At 39.4% G+C, this 27,340-nt stretch overlaps 1 protein-coding gene across 3 annotated transcripts; it reads right to left on the reverse strand.

Moving 5' to 3' along the window:
- Positions 1 to 17,575: 17,575 nt before the first annotated feature.
- LOC102231267 (secretory carrier-associated membrane protein 5-like) lies at positions 17,576 to 24,537 on the reverse strand. 3 transcript variants are annotated; one of them, XM_023332701.1, is made up of 7 exons: positions 24,449 to 24,537; positions 23,861 to 23,924; positions 23,649 to 23,774; positions 22,384 to 22,540; positions 21,231 to 21,332; positions 19,481 to 19,598; positions 17,576 to 18,398 (listed from the first exon to the last, which is right to left on the reverse strand). In XM_023332701.1, the coding sequence occupies exons 2-7, from the start codon at positions 23,865 to 23,867 to the stop codon at positions 18,219 to 18,221; spliced, it is 690 nt and encodes a 229-aa protein (XP_023188469.1). In that variant the 5' UTR covers positions 23,868 to 23,924; positions 24,449 to 24,537; the 3' UTR covers positions 17,576 to 18,218. The 3 variants fall into 3 exon arrangements, with proteins under 3 accessions (XP_023188469.1, XP_023188470.1, XP_014328589.1); XM_023332702.1 differs by having other exon boundaries at positions 24,438 to 24,537; XM_014473103.2 differs by having other exon boundaries at positions 24,347 to 24,537.
- Positions 24,538 to 27,340: the final 2,803 nt, after the last annotated feature.

Raw genomic sequence — 27,340 nt, forward strand, 5'->3', positions numbered from 1 at the left:
TCTCTCTCTCTTTGTAGTTTAAGCACACCTGTTTCTGTGGCAACCGCCTGCGCCCCGCAAGACGAGCAAAGATTACATTAAAAACATAACATTCAGTCCGTTACGATATCAAGTTTCCAGGCTTGATATTTATTTCTCGATTTTTAATCAGCGCTTCCCTGAACACAGCGATGGTTGATTGACTAGCTGTACTTGGTGCTAACGTGGCTAACACGAGTAACAGTTTAGTACAAAACCTTTTCTGCTAAAATAAAAATCTTTAGTGTATGTCAGATACAGACACATTGCATATTGATCTGTTTAGTTAACGTAAGACTGTGTAGCAGACAGGCTTCAAGGTGTAGAAGTTGTATCAGTTCTGCCATTATGCTGTACTTAGCTAACGGGAAGCTAAGTGTGTTTGTGAGACGGCCACGCACGTGACCAGGTAGAATGGGCATCAGCCAATGAAAAGCGGCCCCTCTGGTAAGGTACATTGAGAAACGATTCCTTCCTGGAGGCGTGGACTCTGTTGAGGTTTTAAACTTTATCCAGTCGCTAACGTTTGGCCGGTGTTAAGGAAGAATAATTTATAAATTAACTTTGGAAAAAAGTTTGGCTCTCTCTTCCTCTGGATCCCAGGTACTCTCAGCGGGCGACGTGCGGCCACAAGGAAAACAACAATGCGTGTTGACGTCACAGAGTTACAGAGTTTAATCCCATACAAAGCAACATATGAATCAACAACAAAGCTGCAGAGGAACAGAGATATGCATTCTTTACCTTATACAGACAAAGACAGACAAGACAGACCAACAAACACAAAAACAAAGATAAACAAAAAACAAAGACGCGTCTTTGGAGAGAGCGATGCAAAAAAAGCAAAATAGTGGCAGCTCTCTGAATTTTTACTCCTGTACACGAAGTCTTATACTGAAGGTGTGTCTTTCCTTTTTAATATATTCAATTAAGGCGTACCTCTGGTTGACCAACTGGAAGCTACCTTGGACACTGAGAGAAACTTAGAACTCCCCCTAATTTACGCCAAAGATCAAAGGCCATTTGCTCTCTGGTAAAACAAAAGAGCCAACAGCTGCGTCCTGGCCTCCTGGGTTCTACGGTCATTTGGGTAAAGAAAAAACATGAGATAAAATTTCACAGATACCTGTGAAATCCGGAGTCTCTCCCGTTATCTCTTCCAGGCTCAAGTGATATTGCCCTGCAGTAGATGCTAATTTTATGGCCTCCTGCCCTCTGACAACACAGCAGGAGGCCCATTCAGAGATACTTTGAATACTTGCCCATCTGGTTTAGTTTTAAATCCTTAACACAAACCTGTTCAAAATTAAGAAATTTGTTCAAAATAAGAATGTTCAATATACCTTTTACACATGCCGTAAGATTAACTGTATTAAGCACTAAAAATAATCATTTTTCCTCAACACCGGTCAACACTATGACGCTTACCGGAAATTGCCTGCGCCGCAAACAACCGTCCTCCACTGCGAACAACGAAGTGCCAAGTCGGAACGAGGCGGCTGTTAATATTAATTCAATATTCGGAAGCGTGGCCAACACGGACTGAACCGCTTTGTTCGCTTCCTCCGCTGCTATTGCTAAAGCTACAGGCAGACGGCAGTTTCAAAACGGCGCAGAAAACTGCCGTCATCGTTCACAACTTCCTGTTTGCCGATCGGTTCGGTAGAAAATCTACCTGAGAAATCTAAGCCCTGACTGAACTGTAAGTGACATTTGAATCGAGCGGAACTGCGATGTCCGGGCTACTGCGTGACAAGTTTTGTTAATAATTGTCTATAATTTGCTATTCGTAGTCAAACTAAACGTATAGTCACAGAACACTCAGAAAAACTTGAAAAGAAAGTTTGATGTAGAAATAAGTGGACATTCCATGTTAAAATGTGAGTTGGGAAGCAGAATTACAAAAACAAAGTTTGAAAAAGCCTCAAAAAGCAACAGCGAAGGCTTTACAGGGAATGTCGGCTAATTCTCTTAGTGGCAAAAAAAGACAAGATGAGGGTGGAGGGGTGGATGCACATCTGCTCTGAGGTACATTGCTCATGGCAGTTGTATTTGGGTGTATCTAACTAAACAGTTTACCTGCTAAACTGGGGACTCGGTGTAATAAGTTTCACTTGTGAAATATGGCATTTGAACAGCAGAGACATTCCTCACGCAGGAATTTCCTGCCTCCCGGAGGAATTAGGACCCTTGATCTGATTGTTTTGCTCCGCTGTTCTCTTTCTCATTTGCTATCTGCCCCAACAAAACCCTAACCCCCCCGCCTGCTCCCCCTGCATTTGTTTCAGGCCTCCTCTTGGTTCGAACTGTTTGTTCTGGCTGTTCACACAAAACCAACAATTTCTGCCGCGCTCTCAACAGTGTGTACAATATGGCACTCTAGTTTGTCCTTCGCTTTGCACTGTTACTGGAAGAACAGAGTGCAAGACAAGCAGACATGATAAAGGAGAAAAGCTGAACGATGTACTGCATGCCACGGAAATTATTTGTAAAGAGGTAAAAAAAAACAAAAAAAAAAAACAAAGAATAGAGGGTTGTTTTTTTTTCAGAGCATTACCTTTTTGTTTTACATTCTTGCCGCTGCAATTCAAATAACACTTAAGAAGTTTATTTTTCTCTCTTTCAGTAATCCTCCACGGACTAAAGGCAGCAATGTTCAATGTCCACAAGGAGGCACTTTTACAGCTTTAGCTCTAGGTTCTTGTTAGCGGTAACGACGAGACTCACCACAGCTGCTTCTGTAATGGCTGTCAAAGCTGTAGAGCTGCACACACACACACACACGCCTAGACAAAGGATCTAAGCACAAACAAATATGCAATTGGGATTTTTCAAGAACAAAAAAAATGCCAGAGGATGTTTCCCCGAGTGAATCCAAAGAGTGTGAGATTCTAAGCGGAGCATATGAAAATACCCCGAGGGGTATACAGAGCAGAACCCAACAGACACATGCTGAATCGCTGAGATATGAAATTTGTGATGTGTGCCCGATGCCGCCACGGGCATGGCGAAAAGAACGAGTTCTGACAGCCAGCAGTGGTGTGTGGTACGAGGAAGTGTCAGGGCAAGTGGACAGAACCACTTAACGTGTCGTATTCCACTCGGATCGAAGGAATCATTTAAATCAACAAGGAAACTATATATGGAAGTAACATTTCGAGACAGGCATTTCCTACCTAAACCGAAAAACGCGTCAAAGAAAAGATTGGCTAAACGATGAAGCGTTGTGGATGTTATTATACAATTCCCTGATCGTTCCCTGTTGGATCCGGTGTCTCGAAGTTTGGGGGAATGCCTGCAAAGCGTATTCAAATGCTGTTTTTTTTATTTTTGCAAAGAGGAGCTGTTACAGTTATTAGCAAAAAAACTTCACCTTAAAAGTTGTGAAATTTTGTGACCCGGTGTTTCAAATGCAAAACGGTATATTTTCAGCACGTTTTCAAAAAAGATAAAAAAATTAAAACTGATGGCATTTAATTTGAGAGGAACAGAGTTTAAAAAAACAAACATCAGAACTAAACAAATGAAAGAAATATGTGGAAGAGTGTCTAAAGAAATCAGAGTAGATAAATTTTTACTTTTTAGAAAATATTCATATATGATATCCTGTCAAGGTATAGTGAAGTATATTGATTCAGTTGAGTGTTATCTCATTACAAAGATATATGTTGTTTTCTGTGTTATTCATATCTTTATGTTTACACATTGCCTGTTTTGTGTAGCAAACTGACGTTTGAGAAAATGGGTAGAATATATAGGCATAGTTTTTTCTTCTTCCAGCTACTCATTTTCATTCCAAACTTTTGTTTATGTCTACATGTGACAAACAAACTGTAAGTGAATTAAATAACTGAATAAAAACAGGAGAATATTTTCTCACAGTCATCCTACTCGCGCGGCAGATACAAGACTACTAGACTAGGCTATACAACAAACATGTTCAGGAAAAATATCCGCACTTGATATGATATGAGAGCATGTTGAATTTTAAATCTGAAAATAGTATTGTGGACTGCACCAACTTCCCATTTGTTTGTGTTTTGCTTTGGGCAATGAAATGCTACGCCCAACTTTCGATAAGCCGAGGATCTGAAAGCAGAGCCGTAAACACGTTCTCTATCAGACTCAACATTTCCTTTAACAACAAGCCACACTGACCAGAAAGCCCATGTAAAAGCAGCAGACGTCGTGCTGCCGCAAACTCGCAACCTAATTGCGGAAACGGACCGAGTGAAGTGAAGCAAGACTGATTACGTCTTCTGGCATTCTCAGGCACAAGACGCCATTGAATACACAAAAGAACATGAGGATCAGAAGTGAACAAACACAAGGAGACTTCTTGAGTGCCTGCCATTTTGAAATTATGTTGTTTTTCTTTTCCATTGCGAAAGTCCTTTGGCTTAATCTCCAGCTGTTACACGTGATGAACGACTGGTCATCATTCAGATGAGTATGTTTACTCATCTGAATGATGAGTAAACATACTCAACATACTCATACTAAAAATTATCGTTTAGATTTTTTTCAGTCCCGCTCTAAGAAAATATTACCAGTATTAGCAGCAATGTGTGATGCTGATTGTCTAGTCAGTGTTAGATCGACGCCAAGTGAAAAAAAGAAACCCGTAGAGCATTTGTTCTTTTAAGATAACAATGCTATATTAGCTAGTTAGCATGTTTACCTTTTTTAGAGCAACTTTAAATTTGTTGTTTACTCTGCCGAACAACGTCCATGTTACATGGACGTTACTCCCGATAGTAACGTCTGACGTTACTATCAGACGTTGCTGAAGGGATATTTTAGGGATTCACTTGATTTTTCTACAAACCCGCTACAGTATGACACCTTGCCGCTTTCAGGGTTTCCCCCAGAGTATTATAAGCCTGGCGGGCCACCAGGCTTTGCTTGCCCTTCCACCAAGCTAAGCATTGTTTGTTTAAATGGAGTTTTTTTATACACCAGTAACAGTAAAGAGAGATTAAGCTATGTGTACAGATGGCACATTGAACTGGATGCAAGGGGTGCACACCAATTGATCTGTCCTTGTACATGCCCATTGGCCTCACTTTATTATTTCCAGTTTATGATACTTGCTTGGGCACATCCACATATTTATAACTTTTATCATTTTCCAACACAAAAACATACCTACCACTGACCTTAGTGGGTTTTCTAGGGAAACCTTGTGTTTTATTTATTTCATAAACTTCAGTATTTAAATTCAACAAAGAAACTCGCCAGCAGAATGATATCAAGCCATTAAAGCAGTGAAGGCAGGTAAATGACAACAGTAGAGAATTTTATTTGCTTACATTGGACTTTTAGCAACATCAGCAGATGACTCAACCTCCCAAATCATCACAGATTGGGAAACCTTCACGCTGGACCTCAAGCGGCTTCGAGTTTGCGCCTCTCCATTCTTCCCTATAGACTCGTAGACCTTGATTTCCAAATCAAGTTCACAATTTACTTTCATCTGAAAAAGAAAAACAAAAAAAACTTTTTTTTTTCACAACAGTCCAGTACCGCTCACCCCAGCTCGGGTAAAACTCTTCAGGAGTTTGTTAGCAAAGTGAATGTGACAGTTTACACCTCATTTCCTGGAGACATCTGTGTGCGCTGGCTCTGGAAGCACCGAGCCCAGCTGCAGTCCACGTCTTGTCAATCTCCCCACAAACGTTTGAAGGGGCTGCGTTTCGCAATCCTCTCAAGGCCACAATTATCCTTTCTTTCTTTCATCCATGAAGAAAAGTCTTTTTCTCAGGATGTCAGTGGCCGTCCGCTAAGCAGCTTTTAACTCAGTTATCCTTCCTGTGAAAGTTTGGACTCTTTGAAAGTGTGTATCTATTTATGTATCAATTTTAACTTAAATAATTATCTGATTTCTAATAAACCCCAAGAACTAAATTTGGGGTTTATTAGAATTTTCCCTACTGACTTCAAAATCTGACTTTATGAAGTTGTGCCTGCATTTGCCACAATCGTACCTAAATCCAAGATATAGTTTCTTTTTTATATATATATTTCTTTCCAAAGATTTTATATCGCATAATGATTCACAATTGTTCTTCCTTCTATGTCTGACTTTTGGTATCATGTTGACTATCCCAGCCTCTATCCCAGCCCCACTTTAGCCACAGCTAGCTTGCGCGTTATTCGGTTCATGCTGGGGTCAACTCAGGAGTCGAGTGCTTGTATTTAAAATAAAATTACTGCTTGTGTTTTATCAGACTTTTTTGTTGTTGTTGTTCTGGGGAACTTTGGCTGCACAATCTGCATATAACATGTCCCAGAGCATCACGAAGCTTTCGCTGAATAAATCTTTATTTAATAACCAAGACCGGTTTTGAGGCGGTTTGTCTATTATTCAGGATAGCTTTTATGTGAAACAATGTTTGTAGCATTTAAAACGTGTTTATAAAATGAAGTGACTTTTTTTTTTAATAAACATTAGCTTTTGCATGAGTTTGCCTTGTTTGACTTCTTTTTTCCTCATTTCAGAAACTGGCCTCCAACAGTAAAACACAATTTAAATACGTGATTTTATAAAGTCATTTCTCACTGCAGCGGGTTTATGCAGCGACAATTGAAATTAATGGAAATAGAAAATGTGTGTTGATATTGGCCAAAAAACAGAAACCTCCATTCTCAACGTGTGATTTTTGCAGAGACCACTGTTTGGAAATTCTGTTGCAACAATATCAAATCTGCAAGTCATTCATCTTGTGACTCGGTCTCTGCTCTGCGACCTAATTAAATGCACGAAGATGTGGAGCAAATCTTGGTTTCTGTAGGGAGTAACGCATTCCTGCACGGGACAGGTAAGAGTGAGAGGGATTTGTACGTGAAAAATAGAGGCAGATGAGAAAATGCAAGAAGACAGAGAACAGCCAAAGATGTTTTAATAGAGTGCAAAAAAAAAAGAAGATTTACATGAAGCTGCAGTTGCTGGCTCATTTGTTTTGATAATGGAAAATCGGGAACACAGAGCTGACTCTGCCACATTTATCAGAGTTAACAAATATTTCACTTCTCATGTTGGATCACCACAATGAATCAAGTGGGCATTAGACAGAGCTTTGCAAAAGTATTCACGCGCCTCCATCTTTTTCCACATTTTTTGCCATTACGGCAGACTTCAATTTACCTCGTTGGGGTTTTACACAAAGTGGTGACTGATGGGGATAAAAACGGAAATCGATTCACGGCTTTCGAAACCTCTTCTATGAATATAAATCTCTGCGTTGGCGTATTTGAGCTCAGCCATCCTCACTCAGTACTGCTGTAGCTGTAGTTTGAAGATGTCTTCACCAGCTTTGGACATCTGGAGGTTGACATTTTTTGCCCATTCTCCTCGGGGAAAATACTTCAAGCTCAGTCAGATTGCATGGAGAGTGTGTGAACACTAATTTCTACATCGGTTTTAGCCACAGGTTCTCTGTTGGATTTGGGTATTGAGGGTCGTTTTAGCACAGGGATGAGCTTTGTTTGAAAATCATTCTGTTCCACCACTGGCTGCACATTTCATGTCTTCCTGCTTTAACGTGAGCAACTCCGATTCATGTCTTGTGCTTTCTTTGTGTGACTCGTGTGATGCGAATAAAAAAAAGTGTTTCCATTGCAGTTTTACAAGAAAAAAAAAACAATTTTGATATGGCCACAAAAGTGAAAGTATCTCACTCTACACTTAAAGAAAAAATGGCAAATTTACGGTAAAGTACCTGGTTTCCAGATTTTTACCGTATTTATATGGTCAAATTCCGGCATTTACGGTGCCTTTAATTTACCATAAATTAGAGACCTTTTTTTCCCCTATGGTGTAGCGCCAAAACCTTTTTATCGAAAAACAGGATACTTTTATAAAGTGGCCGTGTTTCCTTTAAGCAAACTTATTTTGAAAATGTCAAATTTCGCAATTATTTGGTCACTGGAAGCACAGCTAATAACTTGATGCAACCTGCTGGGTTTCCTTAAAGAGAAACATCTTTACACTAATTGGAATAATGAACTGAACTTCATGCAGTGTCTGGTGAATAGTATCAAGAGGAATGTATGTGTGACTGAATTGAAACGACTTGTTTTCTATAAAAAAAAAAATACAGTATGTTTTTTTCACATGAAATTGTGATAAAGTAGATTAAGGTTTGTGGTTGCAACATGCTAAAATGTGAAAGGAACACTGAAAACTGAAAGTGTGTAAAAAAAAAAAAAAAGTTCATGTTTATGTCAAATACACGAGGTTTATTTGAATGCACCAGTTCACCTGAGCAGCTTAAGCCGTCGCTGAGTCATGGGTCTCGACTTGTTGGTGTCTGCTGCTGCTGCTGCAAAAACACGAAGAAAGCAGAAGCATCCTTCTTACGTCTTAGTTCCCTCACTTTTCTAAGTCATTAATTTTAAGGTGCATGCAAATGTACAACTCTTCCAAAAATCCCTGGGAGTCTTCCTGGTCCCGACAACGGGGCCAATAAATTCTCATTAAGGCTTTTCCTTTCCCTGAAAGGCAGAAATTGAAGTTGGTGTATTTGTGTTTACAGTCTGAGGCAATTGGAACAAATGAGGACAACTTGTACAGGTAAGATAGGCTTCGAGCCTTAACCGGGCCGCCTCCATTTACTACACCTCCACTCCTCCTCCTTCCACCCTGTCACCCCCTCAGCTCTGTGGGGAGTGTTGATGATCAAGCCAGCCACGGGGGAGCGACGGCCCCTGCTCCGCTGCGCTCAGACTCTCCCTGATGACAGGCCCATATTTCACCAGACTCATTCTCCTGCGTCAACGTTTCCTGCACTGTCGGGGGTGGGGGGTGGGGGAAGTGTGGGGGAAGGACGACTTCCATCGTCAGATCAGTGACTCCACAGCCTGCTGGAAGCAGCTTTCCCGTCCCCTCTCTGACAAACACGCCCCTTACTCCAGACAGCTTGGTGACTCCCCTTCTTGGTGACGGGCTTTTATTCCTCTCATCCTTCACATATACATACTAGGATTAATAAATACAATATTATAATTACTGACGCACAACATATAAATGTTTTATCTATGATGTGTGACAGTATTGTCTGCTCATTCCCCTTGAATGCGCAGACTGATATAGCAACCCTTATAATGGCAGCTTCTGAAGCATCTAAGTATAATAGTAGAAAGTTGAGTGGAAGGAAAAAGTGTGGTACAAACTTTGGTTGCTTTGAGAGGATTGTAAAGGAAAATGCATTCAGTGAATTCATAGACATGGTTTGCAGTTGGAGTCAGTGTCCTAGGAGACATCACTAACATAAGTAACCAGGACCCGAGCTGCAGCTGCAGCATTCCTGGTGTTAAAGCTGCAGTTTGTAACTTTTATTTAAAAATATATTTTTTTCTTACATGTTTGTCAAAACTGCCACTATGTCTTGACATGATGTTATGAGACTATCTGTAAAAGAATCGAGCTCCTCTGCCTTCTCCTGGTGGTCCCAGCACCACCTAGAAACAACCAATCAGAGCCAGGAGGTGGGATTCAGCGCTGTCAATCACCCCACCGTGTGGCACTGCTCATTCTTCTTCCCCCTTGCTCTCTGTTATGCTCCAGCTGGTATAGCCAGCCGTCATGAACGCTCAGGCTAGTCAGGCACAGTCAGCACCTGTGATGTCAGAAAAACGGACTTTCTGCAAACAGTTGCATTTTCATCATTAGCACATTTAGTAGCAAGTACATGAGGATGATTGACAGCGCTAACTTTGATAATGTCTTAATTTCTAAAGAATTTTCTTTTTTAAAAGCAAAAGCTTCTATGCTAATTTAATGCTAAGTTAACGCTAATTGGCTACAGCGGTTGCAAGACGTTACTGATCGTCTTTTAATCTTGGCCCATCTGACTCGGTATGAAAGCGGATCTCCGCCCTGCGATGTTCAAAACATTTTATTCATCAACAGCTCCGACCACAAATCCCCATTCTCAGAACCCTTTTATCTCTTTGGTTTCATTGTGTCCAGCTATCTTCCCTCCCTCCTCATAGCGGGGGTGATTTCACAAGCTAAAGCTAATTTACTGGTCTTTGGTGGGCAGAATATGTAAATTCAAAATACTATAAAATGCTTTGAACTCAAATATAAATTTTGTGGAACATTGTGCTTACATTTCACAGACACGCCTTGTGCATTAGAACAGGAGCACAGACAAAAAAAAAAAAAAAAAAAAACAGAAAAAGTTTTAATTTGGTTCCTACTATACCTGCTGACCAAATAGCAAATACACACACACACACACCCTCAAAAAAAGGTTTTGTAGAAAACTGATGACCTACCGTATTGACACAAAGCACAGCTCATGAATCATGATAATTAGCATGCCACTAGTGTGCCTTTGTGAAAATTCCTCCTGGGGCATATCTTTTCCAAACAGCATGTCAGTCACTCCCATTGGATTATAGGCATTCCATTCAGTCCAGCCATGCATCCAAAACAATGATCTCGGATCACTAATTTACGCCTAATTAGACGATAATTGGAAATGTTGAAAATGGGAATCGTTTGGAGCCAGAGGCGCTTATTAAACCAGGCTTGTGGCCTTGCGGGCGTTTTCCACCAAATTGGTTCCAGTTCCTAACCGGGATCGGTGCTACAGATCGGTGAATGAGAACCAGCTTGTTTTGTTGTTTTTTTCGCAGAAGATCGTAAAACGAAAACAGCACAAAACCGGCTCCTGCTTCACTTGGCGATGTCAAAGGAGGTGTTCGTCTACAGAACGGAGTATTGTCAAGTGTGGCTAATGAGCTCAAAGGATATAACTACTCATGTTTTGTTTTGTTTTTTCAGAGTTTCTCTTTGGATTTTATTTGTATTCTGTACAGCTGCATCAAAGCAAACGAGACTTATATGATAACACCGCATGCTTTCTAGGTATTTGATCAACAAAGAAAACATTGAAAAAGCTTGAATAGTGGTAGGTGGAGCTGAAATGGACAGAAATGAATTTTAATTAGCAATTAGCTACATATGCTGGCAGTACCAGCAAACCTGACAGACTGATAACGGATCCAATCAACCCGGTAGTCACATTATATCTCCAATGTGTCTTGCATAATTATATTGTGGGTCGCTTCAGTCTTTGAATACATACTAGCGTCCATCATAAATGTGCTTTGAGTCATATTTTGGTTCGGAGATAAATTGCTGAACCCCTTGAAACTGGAACTCTCCATTTTTATTTTGCTTGTTCGAGACGAGTTCATGTTGAGATCTGCAACACTTGCTTGTCCAGCAAAGTGTTAACTGAAGGCAATAGTAATGCTAAGTATTTAAGTATTTTCACTGTATACTACTGTCAGTCCTTATAAAGTTCTTATGAATGTAGTCGTCTTTAAACATGTTTATTTTTTTGAAAATCCTCCATTTAAAATTAGCCGCATGTAAAAACTGGGTTAAAACTGGCATTCATACAAAATAGCAGCAAATGGACACTTAGATTAACATAATGACATTAAGAAGGATTTTAAGGAGATTGTGTTTTATGGCTAGCTAGTTCAGAGTGAATTTTTTTCCTTTTTTAACCTTTCTTATCTTTAAGACAAATATCAAAAATGAAATGTGGGGTTTTCAGTATTGCTCTTGCATCATTTTGCTTCTTAAATGTTTCTCCATGACCAATGACCAAGAGTCTGGCCTTGGTCTGCATGAGCCGCTTTACAAATTGCTATCTGTCTGAGTACCTCAGGCCACCCGGTCCTGACCCTGCTTCATTTTTGCCTGGGGTTGACACAGGAGACAGTTCTGGAGTTACGCTTTATCTGTGAAGGATTTGCTCAAATACACACAGTCGCACCTGTGTGGCGGCTTGGCTTCGTGTGTGTGTGTCCACCTTTATTAAAGTGTTTTCGGTGTGTCGACGTGACTGGGTGTGTACGTATTTAACAGCATGAAAGAGCACTTTATTTCTCTCTCGAGAACTCAAACAGAAACAGCCACTGTGCTCCGTCGGCTTTAGGTTATAACACGGCCTTCCGATGCGCCTTACTTTATTCTTTCCCACAGTCCTGCTCTGCTGCACCGCCGCTGACGTGACTGATCACAAAGAAGACCTGGAGGTTTGCTCAAATGTTGTTTATGTGCTTTGTTCTGAGCATAAATAGCTCATGTTTTCATCTAGCCTTGTAAGTACAAAGACTGGGTTTAAATTCAACCATAATTTCTAAAAAGCTGTCACAGAAACTAAAACAGTCGTCTGAAAGCAGGGGGAAGTTTGCCAGGACGTAAAAAGCAGCGCTAATTTTGCTTATTCTACAGGTAAACACTATGGCAGATAAAATGCATACTGTCGCTTTGTTCATTTTATGACCTTTACGTTATAAGAAAGGCAAAAGGTATTGCCGGGTCTCGCACTGAATCTGAAAATATCAAAAACACATCGTGAAGTTTGTAGGACAGAATGTTTGTTTTTTCCCCCCACCTTTAGAAAACCTCAGTTTGGGTTTGAGATGTGTATTTTCTACTGGATTTTTATTTTAGTTCACGTTTGTCTTTATGAGATCATGGTGGTCACCAGGTTTTCATTTGATCCGTCTTTTCATTGTAATAGTTTCCCACTGTTGATTCGAGCCTTGTTAATCTCCCAGCTGTTGTCCATCAGTTATCACACACCTGGTTCCAATTCCCACAATCAGTGGGAGACTGAAGATGTCTCATGTGCAATTAGTGCTTCCAGCACATCCATGGACATTTCCCATTTGGCTGTGTTACAACCAGAGACAAATGTGTTTTTGCATAGCAGACTATCACAAATATCTAATAATAAAGCAGAACCAAAAGGTGGCTTCTGTCCCTGCTTCTGCAGATCTGAATGTTGATTTTTAAGTATTATTTACAGCTTATACTTGTGTCCAATCGCATATTATTAAACAAACTGGACACATTAAAGAAAACATAATTTTGAAGTCTTCTGACTGAAGACGTTCTGATGTTGGATTCCTGTATTGTCGAGAGTATGCTCAAGATTGTTTAAAAAAAAGCCATCCTGTCATACAAATCAGATTGTCTTTTAAATAAAATATGGCCTGGTAGCTTTGACTTCTCAAGTGCTTCTAAAATATATACTGTAGCTGAAACCCTGTAGACACATTATGAGGCTTGGGTTATCATAACTGTTCATTTTGTTCACCATTTTCAGTTTACACCTGTCGTTGCTTTTCCTATCCGTTTATTGGTGTAGAGATGCCGGAGACGCAGAATTAGACAGAGACAATTCATGCGCCACGAATTACACGTCTGTTCCGTTTCATGACATCCTCTGTTTGTTCTGTGTTTAAGCTCATAAAGCTGTCTGCTAACAGCTCTACCCTGGCTGCAGCTGCAACGCAAAGATGATGTGTGCTTTCACTCCGCCTCATTAGAATGGCGTAACTTCGAATTTCACATGCATACGTCCCTGAAATTACTTAAAAGTGGAATAGATTGTTTGAAAACTGACAGCAATGTGATACACATGTAATACACCCTTGTAATCAAGGGTAAGTGTGTGAAACACATAAACAGTTAGGAACTGTACCGCTTGGCTAACCAGAAACATGGAGCTGGAAGAGATGTGCAGCAGGTTTGGTTTATAACAATGAACTCTGCTGGCAGATCTTTTGAGAGAGTGGAAGGAGAACTCTGAAGAGCTGATGAATGGGGGAAATGAGGGGAAGAGGAGGACAGATGGAGCATAGATATTGAACTAGAGAATAAGGAAAGTCTGTGGGGGTGAAGTTAGGACAGCTTTGAAGAGGTCAAAGTGTAGAAAGGCAGCTGGTCCAGATGTTATACCTGTAGAGGAATGGCTATGTCTGGGAGAGACGGCAGTGGAGTTTTTGACCAGCTTGTTCAACAGAGTCCTGGAGAGTGAGAAAATGCTGGATGATTGACGGAGTGACTGATGGGTTCAAATAAGGGGTGGGATAAGTTTGACAGACGAGATTAAACAAGAGGCTCCATAGAACAAGATGTTTGCAGATGACATTGTAAACTGCGGTGAAGGTCAGAAGCATGTGAAGGGAAACTTAGATGAGGTTTGCCTCAGAGGGAAGAGGGATAAAGGTCAACAAAAGCAAGACAGAATAGTGTGTGTCTGAATGATCGTGAGGAGAGGTACGAAGGTGAAGCTGGAAGAGTTTAAACACCCAGGGTCAACCATCGACAACAGCGGGCAGCGTAAAAAACAGAGGTGAAGAAGAATATCAGCAGATGGAGACGATTGTCAGCAGGAAGGTGTTATAGCTTCTGTGGTAAATGGTTCTGAGACCCTGGCATTGTCTGGAAAACAAGAGACTGAGCAGAACGTGACAATGAATAGGTGCCAAGATTTTCATTGGAAGTGACCAGGATGAACGGGATTAGAAATAAATAGATCAGAGAAACAGCTAAGGTCAGTGATTTGGACAAGTTCTTAGAAGACACCTAAGCCTTAAAATTGGAAAATTGGAAATCACTTAAAGCCGTGGATGTACTGGGGAAAGGATGTTGGCACTGCTGGGTGGGAGGAGAAGAAGAAGAACCCGAACAGGATTAATGCACATAGTGAAGGAGGACAGAGAGTTGGTTAGTGTAACAGTTGTAGAGGCAAAGGATAAAGATAGGGTGAGGTGGAGGCAGGTAATCAGCCGAGGCAACCCCTGAGGCGAGCAGCCGGAGGAGGGGGAAGAAGAGTCAAGGAAATTTGAGTTGTAAGAAAAATTTTAAGGCTATTTGTCATTTTCCTTCCACTTTTATTTCGCCAGTAATACACAAGTTTGTGTTGGTCTGTTTAAAAAAAAAAACACCTTGAAGGTTTTTGTTTGTACTCTAACAAAATGCATAAAAGTTCAAATGAGGATGTCAGACGTTGTAATGTTCTAATCGTTTTTGTCTCCTGTGCACGACTCCCTTATTTCTGCTGTTGGATGTATTGCTGAGGTTTGGACAGACGAATAAATAAACTCATTTTAAATCCAGCATATTGTGAAATACAAGGTAGCGCTAAAGAAGACACAGTGTAGAGGGACCAGTACCTTTCCTCTTGTACCTTATCAGCTTACTCTCAGGTTCAACATAGCTTTAGCTAGCCCACATTAAAATCCAAATGTGCAACTTAAAAGCGCAAAATAATGATAGATGTGAATCGTTTCCTCCACTTTTTTTTTACATTTGTAAACAGATTTCACAGAGGTGCACGGCGTCGATCCATCCTGAATTAATGCCTTTTGTCAAACAGAGCTGTTTACTCGATGTCACAACTCTTTGCTGTCACTACTCGTCTCGAGAAGCCTCTGCGGGCGCAGCAATTACAGAGTTTGCTGTTGGCTGCTAGTGGGTCCTCTGGGCATCTATATTGTGGTCTAATTTCATCCCCACTCTGCGGGGTAATTCGATCATCTCTCACAGCCTGGGGAAAGGCAAACAGTAGGTACAAGGGAAAAGAAAAACTCCGATAAATCCGTTTAGACTGTTTTTAATCCGTTCTATGACGGTCTGCTGTTTACAGTGTGTCAAAGGAGGAGCTGTTTGAAGCATGTGATGATGGCTTTCAGTGGAAGCAAGGGGCACCAATCACACTAAATATCTCGGAATCCTCTATGTTCTTGAACAAAGTTTTTCTGTAGAAAAAAAAAAAAAAAACACACAGCTGTCATCTAGTGCCCCCGGTGGTCAGTCTGTGGGGAATGCTGGACCAGGATTATGGGTGTGTAGCGCCATCTACAGGTAAGCGTTTGCCCTCTGTGATTTCTGATAATGACAGCGTTTCAGTGTGACTGAAGCATCATTTTCTGTGTGTAATGTTTTGGAAACAATATGAATCACATTTTAATGACCAAAAACAGAGCATCTTTATGAAATGAGATAAACAACAATGAATAGCAAACATAGAGAAAAGGGAAAAACTGGATGAGTGATGGTTACCCCAGATCAGTGGTGGTAAAAACTGCTGTTTTTAGCTATATGTCCTGGTTTATAGCGTCTTCATTCCTTCCTGTTTGGACTCTCACCACCACGACTGACCTGTCATAACAGCAGCATAAGGTAAATGAACTGTATTCTTGCATTCCTGAAGGGTTATGGGGGATAATGCGGCGGCTGAATTTATTTACTTCATACAAGATCCATCAGCGCCCCTGTGTGGTCATACAGCAAAACAAAGACGGGTAAGTGTTTCTTTGAATCCACTATTTATCTGTCCAAAAATAACTCTAAGATGAAGTTCAGTCAAGAACTAAACAAAAGCAGTAGAATATATGAATTTGATCTTTAAACCCCAAACCTCACTGCGGATATAATTGCTCTGCTCCATTTTGGCATAGTTCAAACTGAACATTTATATTTCCAGGGTGGAATGATTCAACGGCTTAAAGCATATTATTTTTATATTCCAAAACAAGAACTGCGTGCAAAAGTTTGGAGCTCCTGAAGATTTCCGTTAATCCATGCAGGCTTAAATGTCTAATGCATTTGGTTTTGCGTTCCCTAGCGGGTTGGATCGCAGCCAGGCATCCTGGGTAGTCATTTACAAGCTTCTGGCATGAGTCCAGCTGGATATTTGACCCCTCTTCTTGGCAGAGTTCATTTGAATTTTCTGTGTGGTTTATCTGCACCCGACCCAACTTTTAGTTGTTGCCCACAAGTGTTTGCAGTGACTGGCGTGAGTGGCTTTTGGGAGTCCTGGGCAGGAAGTTTAATGGAAGGTTAAGATGTTCAGGAACGACCTGAGACTCAAACTGAAAGCAGCCAAAACACCAGTGATGCTGTCCAAAGCTTCTCATTATTAGCATGATGACCCCCCCCCCCCCCCAAAAAACCCATTTCTTGTTATGACAAAAGAAAACTTTAAGCTTGGGTGAAACCACATGGAGCAGAAAACTTTTTTGACCTAACAAGAAAATCTGAGTATAGCAGGAGGTATTTATGAAGACGTCAAGGTGTTGAATTCGCCTCCGGACAACTACACCAGCTGCAAGTTTTATTTTCTTCTTTCATCTAGTGATGGTATATCACACAATCGTTGATGATGTAATGAATAATGAGGACTACCTCAAAATTTTGTAATCTCACTCTATTGCGACCAACACAGGATCGATAAAAGGCTCATATTAACCTTCTGGATGTTCCTGATCCCATCCCATGTTGTCGACTTTGCTTAAAATCCAGCAAACCTAGCTATCAAAATAAATTCTACCATTTCTGTTTGTTTCAGCAGTGTGGTCATGCTTAGTGAGATTATGCAGTGGGGGTGTGTACATATGCTTTAGTCTCTTATGTATCATTTAGACTCCCTTATCCATTTTTAAAGAAAATGTATGTCTTATGCAATTATTCCATCCTGGAAAAGAATCAGTTTAAATAAGCCTAGTAAAAGTCCAAATTAATGACATTCATGCTAATTATGAATGCATATGAACATTCAACTAGAACTGTAGTTTCCTGCTTGCTTAACAGAATAATGAGGCTTATCTAAGCATGAGATATGAATATCATGTTTTCAGGATGAGAAATATGACCGAAATTGTCTGGTACCAAACAAAGACAGCAAAATTAAAATCAAGGTTCGGATTATCAGTGACAAAATCCACTTTTAAGTGATGCATTAATCCATTTTTTTTATTATAATACATCCATTTGCATTTCCGAACAAGATTATTGTTAAAGATCATGTAAATGTTCCACAATTTTGAGGTTTTTGCGAGTAACACCCATCAAAACATGTTTACAAAATTAGTATCTCTGGTTTACATGTAAATTCAAAATATGACAAAAACTAAAAATATCTATATAAATACTATAGATACAATAAATACTATAAATCATGGATACATGATTTGTACATATTTATATGAAAATACGTTCCATATGCAGAAAGCATGAGAAGTACATTCACTTTTACTTTTGTTCATATAAATCTCTATTGCTAAAGGTTTTTAAATTAGCGCACGGCTCTTATGTCATCACAACACTTATAGTACTTAAACCTATCTCCTCTTCAAAGTGAAGAGGAAAAAGTTTTCTTATGAAAATTAAATCTAAAAATACCTCAAAGAATACAAATGCCCTTTTATGGAGATTTGAAAAAAAAAAAAAAAAAAAAACCCAGCTACCAACAGATATTCACTGCTCTTTTTTTCTGCTACTTTTCCTTCACTCGATTTTCGATGTAAAATGGTTTTGATGCTCCGAAGTGAAATCTTTGGCATTGAAATTTCTGACGTCTCCCGCCCTGGCGGCGCTACATCTGGTTGTCGTTGTACTGCGGGCTGGAGAACTGATCCTGCATGGCTCCGCCAGCTGCCCCCATGGCGGCCTGCTGGGCCGCCGCCTGGACGTGGGGGTTCTTCCAGGCTCCCGTAGCCCACTCCTCCTGAGCTTTGGACATGCTCGCCCCAGTGCCGCGATAGAAATTATGGATCTGCGCGCAAGATGAGGTTATGAACGATTAACAATACAGCTTCTTATGAAAGATAGCTTTTGTTTTTTGGGTTGTTTTTTTAAGAGAACCTTAGCAAGCAAACAGCATCAACAAGCAGTGCAACACGGCGAGGGATAATGTGTCAAAGTTTAAAGCAGAGTTCAATTACAAAATATTACCCCAGGCTTTGAACTGCTCACAAAGCATTGTCCAATCCTTTAGAAAATTCTAAAGATATGGCACAATTCCTAATGTGCTAACACACGACCATCCACTGAAATCAGAGAAGCTACTAGGAAGACCTCGGTAACTGTGGAGGAGCGGCAGCTCGGGTGGGAGGATTTGTCGGCTGAAAAACTGTTAGTGAAGCAAGAAGAAATCCGAAATTAGTCGAGTTTTTATTTGGCCACATGGACAAACCAAGTAGAGGAAACAGAAAGTGAATAATTGGAGGTACTCTCACTACAAGACAGTAAAATTTGACTTTTTGGGCATTGTGACTACAGGAAAGCGTCATGCATGATGGGAATGTTTCCTGCAGTAGCTTGGAATTAGAATTAGAATTTTTTCATCACTGTGAAAGACAGTGCATCGAAATAAGAATAAAAATAGCAACTACTGAAGACAGCGCAAATAAATAAGTAAATACAGACATAATTAAATAAATATAAAGTTATGATATCAGTTATAAAATAAGTTTGCCACAAGGCTTTCACATCAAACATGTGGAAGAGGGCGCTCTGGTCAGATGTTATCAAAACTGAACTTTTTTGATAACAAGTAAAAGACATGCAAAACGAATAGAAATACCCTGAACAACTTGCAACTGTTAGCAAAATGTTCCTTCAAAACTTTGAATCTGACTTTTCCTACTGGCATCTTTGCAAAAAGAGAACACCTAAAGAAATCACTTTCAAGATGTTCAAAGCTGGTAAAGGTATACCACCAAAAACTGCAAAAAAAAAAAAAAGTTATTCTAGACGATATTGACTCCGGGGTGGGGGAACTACATACATTGTTTGGTTTCTTTATATTACCTTATGTGGCTCTACAAAGCAATGAACCTGTAAAACCTTTTTTACCTTGGTGAGTGCAATGAAGGACAGCGCAGCCACAGCCGTGAACATGATTGTCGGGATGAGCATGACTAAAGCAATGAAAATGTTATAGCTGAAGAAGGAGATGGTGGCTAACCAGCCGCTGTAAAACAAAAAGATGTGAGTGTTAGAAAATGTCATTTAATTACTTAAATATTAGCGTCAGAGAATCCGGACAAAAAAAAAAAGAAAAGAAAAGGAGAACATAAACCATCTAATATTGGACTCTGTGGTGTTCCTCCACCTTACAGAGCTGAACATCTGGCTGCTAAGTGGTGTAATATTCATAGATTTAAGTATTGTTCTATAAAAAGTTAAGGTTTTATGGATGAGAACGTCCCAATGCACATGGTGACATTTATTAACTTTATAGAGGCTGTCATAACATTAATTTCTGACCATCAGCCTGAGTCAGGTGACATTTACAGGATTACTTTAATGGCCTCTCAAAGTATAATATGAGGACTAACATAAAAGTTATAGCGAGCTAATATCTGAGTTTGACTTTGTAATCTTTATGAGTAGCAATGAGAGGGGGAAAAAAACTGTATGTCTAATTTGGGTGGCACTGTGATTCTCCTTAAGCATAAAATATGATTAAGACCAAAGAAGTGACCTTCAACCTTTTGGGATTTTATATGTTTTGTTCTATATTCTTTAAAAAATGTCAAGACTTTTTACTTCTCTGTCATTCTAAATATATACAAAATGAAGCTTAACATTTTATGCACATAGCTAATTTATAAAACATTATAGCAAATGACACATTTCACCATGCGGTTTTGATTAAAAAAAAGTGACTTTGGTTGCTTCTCATGTTGGGATTTGGTTTCTTGGAAACTGTCTTTGTAAAATTGTACTTCTCAAGGTATCCTTCACTTTTTGTCTCGTCAACCACAAGACAAAATAGAATCTGTTGACGGGACGTATAGTCTTTGTGAGACTGCGCAAGGTTTAAAATGGGGGTTAATGGTTCACCTGCCAGCAGGATGACAACACTGGACATAAAACCGAAGCTATTGACAGTTTATCGATCAAAGTATGTTCATACATTCAAATTTAAAGTCCAGACCTGAATACAATTAAGCATCTGTCTGGGAAAAACTTGAAAATTGATGCTCTGACTAAGTTATTTTTCTATGAACGAGAAAAAAAAATCGGTAAAATACCCTAAAAGTTTTGCAGCTATGATTGCAAGAAAGTGTACTTCTATAGACACACACATTTTGTTGGTGTAGTGCAAATAATCCCAATGAAATACGTTGAATTTTGTGGTTGTAATGTGATGTGTTAAACTTTTAAAGGGGTATGAATTCTTCAGGCATTGTAAATACATGTTTATTATTACGTTGTTGTTGTTGTTTTTTTTGTAAATTTAGCAATTCTGTCTTGTTCTTTCACTATCTGCCAGCAGCACATTAGCTTTATTTAAATTAACTTCATTTGTGTTTACATTTGACCATTTTCTGACGGTAAGGGTGGTACTAGAGCCAAGTTCAGTTTCCTCTTAATATTTTGTTCTGCAAAATTTTTAAATCCTTTCTCACAGCAACTCACAGTAAGGTAAATAAAAAACGGAGGGGGTGGGCATTTGGAAATTTAGGTCCAAATCACAGAGTTAAAATGGGCGAAACAGCTTCAAATTAATTCAACAACAGAAGGATGAGAAAGTAAAAAAAAAAAAAATCTCATTTTGAACCAGATGTTGTGTGTAGAGCCTCTCTTTAACTCTTACCATACTCCCCATCCTGGGATACCGATGCTCTGGATGATGCTGATTCCAACTTGGGCCATGAACACAAAGAAGAACAGCATGAAGTTGAAGGAGCTGTCTGTCCTAACAAAAATACAAAAAAAAAAAAAAACATTTCTATTTTACCTTTTTTTTTTCAGGTTTTACTTTCTTATTTTTCCTGGTTGATATAAGTCTTAAACATTGCCCAAGAATGTCGACGGCATTGGTGAGACCTGTGTGTAACATCCTTAAAAATCAACTGATCTTTTAACGCAGTAGCATTACATCATACTAACAACTTTCTTGCAGTTTTATGTCAGTGATGTTTGAAGAATTAGTTTTACATTCCCTTCCTTATTCTTCAGGGTTTTTGTTAGCTGGATAAACTTATCGATCACAGCTGCATTTAAATGTGGCAGGTTTTGAGTAACACATTTTCTGGTGGCCTTCCCCGGACTTTTGAAGATCTGCTTTAGTTAACCGGTACGTTCTCTTGCTTTTCTGGTTTTGGAGCATGTCTGTGAGAGCTGGCATTCTCTGCCACACTATTTTCACATGAAGTGACAACAGATTGTCTTGGATTTTGAATTAAGAACTCATGCACATCCTGATAATTAAAAAAGAAATGTATAAATAAAAAAATGCATGATTACATGTCCTTAATAGGACTTAGAGATGCTGGTGCATATCTTAACATGGGGTATACGCAAACCTATTTAACTTTTTCTACATCCTTTATCTGACTTTTTTTTGTTTTAGTCTTTTTATGGATCAGAGATGCCAATTCCAGCAAAGATTCTCCTTTGCTGGAAGCACCTTTTCAACTAACTTAAACTTCATCTTGTGATTATGTACACATTTAACATAAATTCAAGCTGACGTTTATTAAAATGAAAGATGAACGATGAGGACGTGTCACTTATTGGCAAACAGTGAACAAAATCACACTATGATGTCACATGCGTATGTTTGGAAGAAAATGTCCTTTGTAATCTACAGATACTTGATTTCGGCACTAGAAGATAAAATCACACCAGACACTGTCGCATTCAGATTGATTTACCTTTTTTTTTTTAACAATTTACAACAACTTCATCATCCGACCCAGTAAGGATATTGTTTGAAAGCTGCACATTTTAAATGTTGGACTTACTTGAATGCCTTGTAAATGGGCCTAAACCAACACACATAGGAGCAAGGGGTGAACATCAGGAGCCAGATGAGGGATAACCCAAAGTTGGTCACTCCACCGCCGCCAAACATCCAAGCAAAGCAACCGATGAAATTTACTGCAAGGGTGGCACTGTTCACTGCAAAGGAACCACAGAGACAGTTTGGGGGTTTTGTAGTGCGAAACGTGAACAAAAGCTTATATCGACTTCATGCGCATGCATAGAAGAGTTTTGAAAAATGAGAATAAAATTTATAGGAAGGCAACCTGCGCTAATGTAAAAAGGCGACTTGGTTTCAGACTTTTTTATAATCAGAATATGATGCTATTATTCCATGAGGGAAGGACAAACAGTTTAGGAATCGCATTGATTAGGAAATAAAGTGTTTTTAGGATTTTGGGGGCGGGAGAGGGGTAAAAAAACTATGCAGTGCTTAAACACAAGAGAAATTAAACAATAATAATAACAATAAAAGAAAAAGCTCCATGCACAAAGTCACTTTGGTTTGAGGTTTTCTGTGAAGCTATAAAAACAAATGTGAAAACATTTTTAAAAAAAGCAACAACAAAAAAGAAAACACAACGTAGAAACAGTAAACATGCACATTACTGTTTCGTACCACATGATTTACCAAATTAAAATCAGGCACAGAAAAAAAGTGAATGGCTTTGGTTACAAGTGAAATACCTTCTGTTTAGCATTTATTTAAAAAAAACGGATCCTGCAGAAAGAAAGAAAAAAAAAAGACTTGTACAGTTAGTTTGCAGCGCAAGACGTACGGAGTGTCTTGCAAAAAATGTCGCAGCCTTTGAATTTTTCACATTTTGTTACAATTACACCATCGTATTTCAAAGGGATTTCCTGTGGCAACAGGAAGCAGGGCATCATCACTATATGATTATGTAAAAGTAAAAGGATACGTGGTTTTTGAAATGTAACATTTTAAACATACAAAAGAAAATAACAGCAACCACTTATTTTCAGAAGCCTACGACCAACACTAGCACGCATGCCACACTTTGCAGATTTCTATTTGTAAATAAAAGACAAAAATGAACCCATTTATCATTAATCTTCCACTTCAAAATGACACAATTTTGCTTATTCAGTCACATAAAACTCAATTTAAACACAGAAAGGTTTGCATGTGCACAATGAGAAAAATGTGAACAAGCTTCAGTTTGCAGAGCACTGTAGGTCAGGAAATGATGCTAGTGAATCCAGCATCCAGTGCGATTCTACTCACAGATCCACAGGTTGTACATTTTCTTGCACATGCTGCGGTGCTGCTCAGGGATCTCCTCGAAGTTTTGATAGAAGCAGGGCTTCAGAGGGACAAACCCGGGCAGGGGAGGGAAATTGGGCTCCGTATCTGTAAATAATTAAACAATGGTTAGACATATATTCGAATTTATTTATTTTTATTATTATTTTTTGTGAATGTCAATTTACACTGACCAGCCATGAGGACACGCGGTAGTGGTTTGCTTTAAGATTTAATCTCCCGCCAGGCCCTTCAGCCCTATCGAACAAGAGGAAACTTCAGGTTGGTTTAACTGGGAACTTCGCGATAACTGTCAGATGACTTTAATACTCCATGTGGTGAATCGCACAGCTACTGCACTCAACAGTTTAGAAAAAAAAAAAAAAAGAATAATAAAAGAAATAAAATAACAGTGGATGGAACCGCTCGTGGCTGCCGTCCAGGCGTTTGCGGGAAAATGGAATATCTGCTAAGATGTGAACGACTCAATCTTTCCGCTTTCATCATGCATGCAGAAACACTAGTGCACGCACACACGCGCGCGCGCGCAGGCCGGTGACAGCCTCGCGCAACCTGGAAGCGGATGAGACGCGCTATTGCGTACTGCGAATGGTGGAAATGTGGGAGCTGGCTGTCGCTGCCAGGAATTACAGATTCAACGGGAAACTTAATCTGCTTACCTCAGAGAGCAGCGGCTCCTCGGTCTAATATGCTCACAGACACACACACACACACACACACACACACACACACGCCCACACACGCACACACCGTGAGTTCACCTGTGTCCCGAACACGCTGTGAATACCAATCTAAGGCCTCGCTGTTGGGAGATAACAGTACTTTCTTCCGCACGGTACAACAGCAGTAATAATTTATGGTTATTCTAATCCTCCACCAATCACCGCGCAGAGCTCTGCTGTCGCTTTGATTTTGTCCAATGGTGGGATTACTTTAATCCTTGACGTTGAATTGCTGGCCCAATCGCTGTTCGGAACCCTGTCCATGGTGCTGAACGCACAGACTGAGGCGCCAGTTTTTGTCGGAAGAGACTGATTCTCTGTTGTTGTTTTTTTTTTGTTTTGTTTTTTTTAAACCAATTTGTGGTGTTTTCAATACCGTAACAGCTCGTATTGTGCTTCATGTTCATTAAAATACGGAATTTTATGAGACTTGTTTTATGAATAAGTTGCGTCTACCGTGTTAAATCAGTAAGGGACGGAGCTTATCGTTTAGGATTCCGAGGTGTCTTGAACACATCGTGATCCTGACACTTATGCGCAGATCCTATGTAACAAACTATCTCACAGGTGCATCTAAATACATCAGAATTTCAGTCATTCAAGACAAGTAGTAAAACTCTTCTAAACATATTAGCAATAATTGGTACTGGTAAAGCTAGAATAATAATTAAAAGTAAAATATAATAGTAAGACTATTATAACAATTCACTGCACAGAAATTGTTTATTTCTGTTAATACTCGTGATTTTAGATTTACATAAAAACCTATTGTTGACATTTCAGAATACTGACTTTGGAGATTTTAGACAAGCCATACTTGTAGAAGCATGGTGCTGTATCCACACATAACAGAAAGTTAAGAGGAAGGAAAAAGTGTGAAAGGATAAAATAAAAAAAACATTCTGGACATGCGCTACAACTGCTAAAATCCTTGTTACTACTGCTTCTACTACTACCTGTTAAGCCAGTGAAAAACCAAGACAACATCAAAATCATTTTACATGGACTAAAGCGAAAAATGTCTGGATTGTTGTTCATTGATCCAAATTTTTCTGACTGAATCTATTCCATTTGGAAATCAAGATCAGAGAGTTTGGAGGGAGAGTGCAGAGGCATAAAATCCAAGTCGCTTAAAGGACCGTGAAAAGTTTCAGTTTGCGATGATTTGAGGTATCAGTTTTGCGGCGACGTTTGGAAACAATCATCCCGAATGTGAATAATACAAAAGAATGGAACGTAGATTTTTAAAGAAAAACGCGGTGAGGTCAAACTCATGCGTCCACTGTTGGTGCCTTAGAGGGCAAAATCAGTCAGACGTTCAGAACCAACAAAGACTTCTTCTGCAATCTCAAGTCCAGCAGGTCATTCTTGATCAGTTTTGTCCAAAGTCTTAAGTGACTCTTTCTTTATGTATCCTTGCAGCTCTGTGTCCTTGCCCTCATGAGGAGCATAATTTAACCTTGTTGCCGTGTGTGTTCAGTGTTTTCTGAGTCTCTATGGAGATCTTTTCATGCTGACCAAGCAGTTCCAAGCCAATGTCAGAAATGCAAATTGTTATGCAGACTTCATGAGAAATTCATTTAACTTATTTAGCATTCAGCTTCAGACTGGAATGAAATCAGTTTGGGTGAGATGTGGTCACACCACTGAAATCCAGAAGGGGGCACTGTTGTCAGTGTCTGTCTACAAGTTTGAAACGTGGTAGTTTCAGTTCAGCCACAAGCACTTATTGTGTTTTAATTTTTAAAAAATTTTATTTTATAAAAATAACAGACAAGTTTCTAACTGTCAGGTGTCTTTAGTTGGATGCTACAAGCTTGTGACGCGGACGCAAGTTCAGAAACAAGGCGTTAGATAAATGTTACATTATCCACAGTCAGACTTCGTTGAAGAACTTGTTCTTAAACTCTGGGTTTATATCTGTAAAAAGAATGATAAAAAAATTCAACACAGAAAGTGTATAAATTTGTTATTTGCAGGTAAAATTAGAATTGAACCGCACAAAACACCTTGCAAAAGTATTCACTCTCACATTTTGTGATTTCATAAAAATCTAACTTGTATTAGTGCATTTATTGGAGACTTATTTAACATACCAATACAAAGCTAAATATAACTGTGAAGTGAAAGAAAAAGAATAGGAGATTTATCTTATTGTTTAATTGTTACAAATAACAGTTTCAGAAGTGAGACAGGCATTCGGCAATGATTTGTTGAACCGCCTTTCACAGCAGCAAGTCTTTTTGGGTGGGTCTCTGCCAGGTCTGCATATGTAGAAAGTTAAATTTATGACAATTCTCTTTTGAGAAATAACTCAAGGTCAATCAGACTTGACAGTGATTTTTGTGTAAATAATTATTTTCAATACTTTTCATAGATTCCAAATTTGGTGTAGGTATGGATTTTGAGTGGATACTTTTAAAGGCATAAATATGCATCAATGTGGAGTTGTAAGTGGCTCTACAGACCTTCCACAATCGATCCTCATGAATTTGCTAATGGTTTTTAAATATAAATATAATAATAAATGCATGTTTTTGTGAGGGTACAGTGTTCGTGTTTGTTTTCCATTCTGGATTCTCTAGGTGTCCACCAGAGGGCGCGGTGGAACCAGCCGCCTGAGACCTGGGGGTTGGGGCTAACAGGTGTGCTTCTGCACACCTGCATGTAATCAGTTATCGGTTGGTGTATTTGAGGAGGTGGCTGTCAGTCAGTTGAACCTTGTGCTAAAACCTGTGAAATCGGCCACTACAATTTCCCCCAAATGCCGCATCCTCAGCCACTCCCAAGTAAAATGGTCTTGTCGTTCCGACGCCCGAATAAGACGCTGACACGTCCACTGATGGATGACGAGCACTAGTGCCATGACTGAGATAAGAAAACATATATCATGTTTATATTTACATACGTTGCTGCAATAATTTTTAAATG

This window comes from Xiphophorus maculatus, chromosome 4 (assembly GCF_002775205.1).
Source record: "Xiphophorus maculatus strain JP 163 A chromosome 4, X_maculatus-5.0-male, whole genome shotgun sequence".
Classification (NCBI taxonomy): domain Eukaryota; kingdom Metazoa; phylum Chordata; class Actinopteri; order Cyprinodontiformes; family Poeciliidae; genus Xiphophorus; species Xiphophorus maculatus.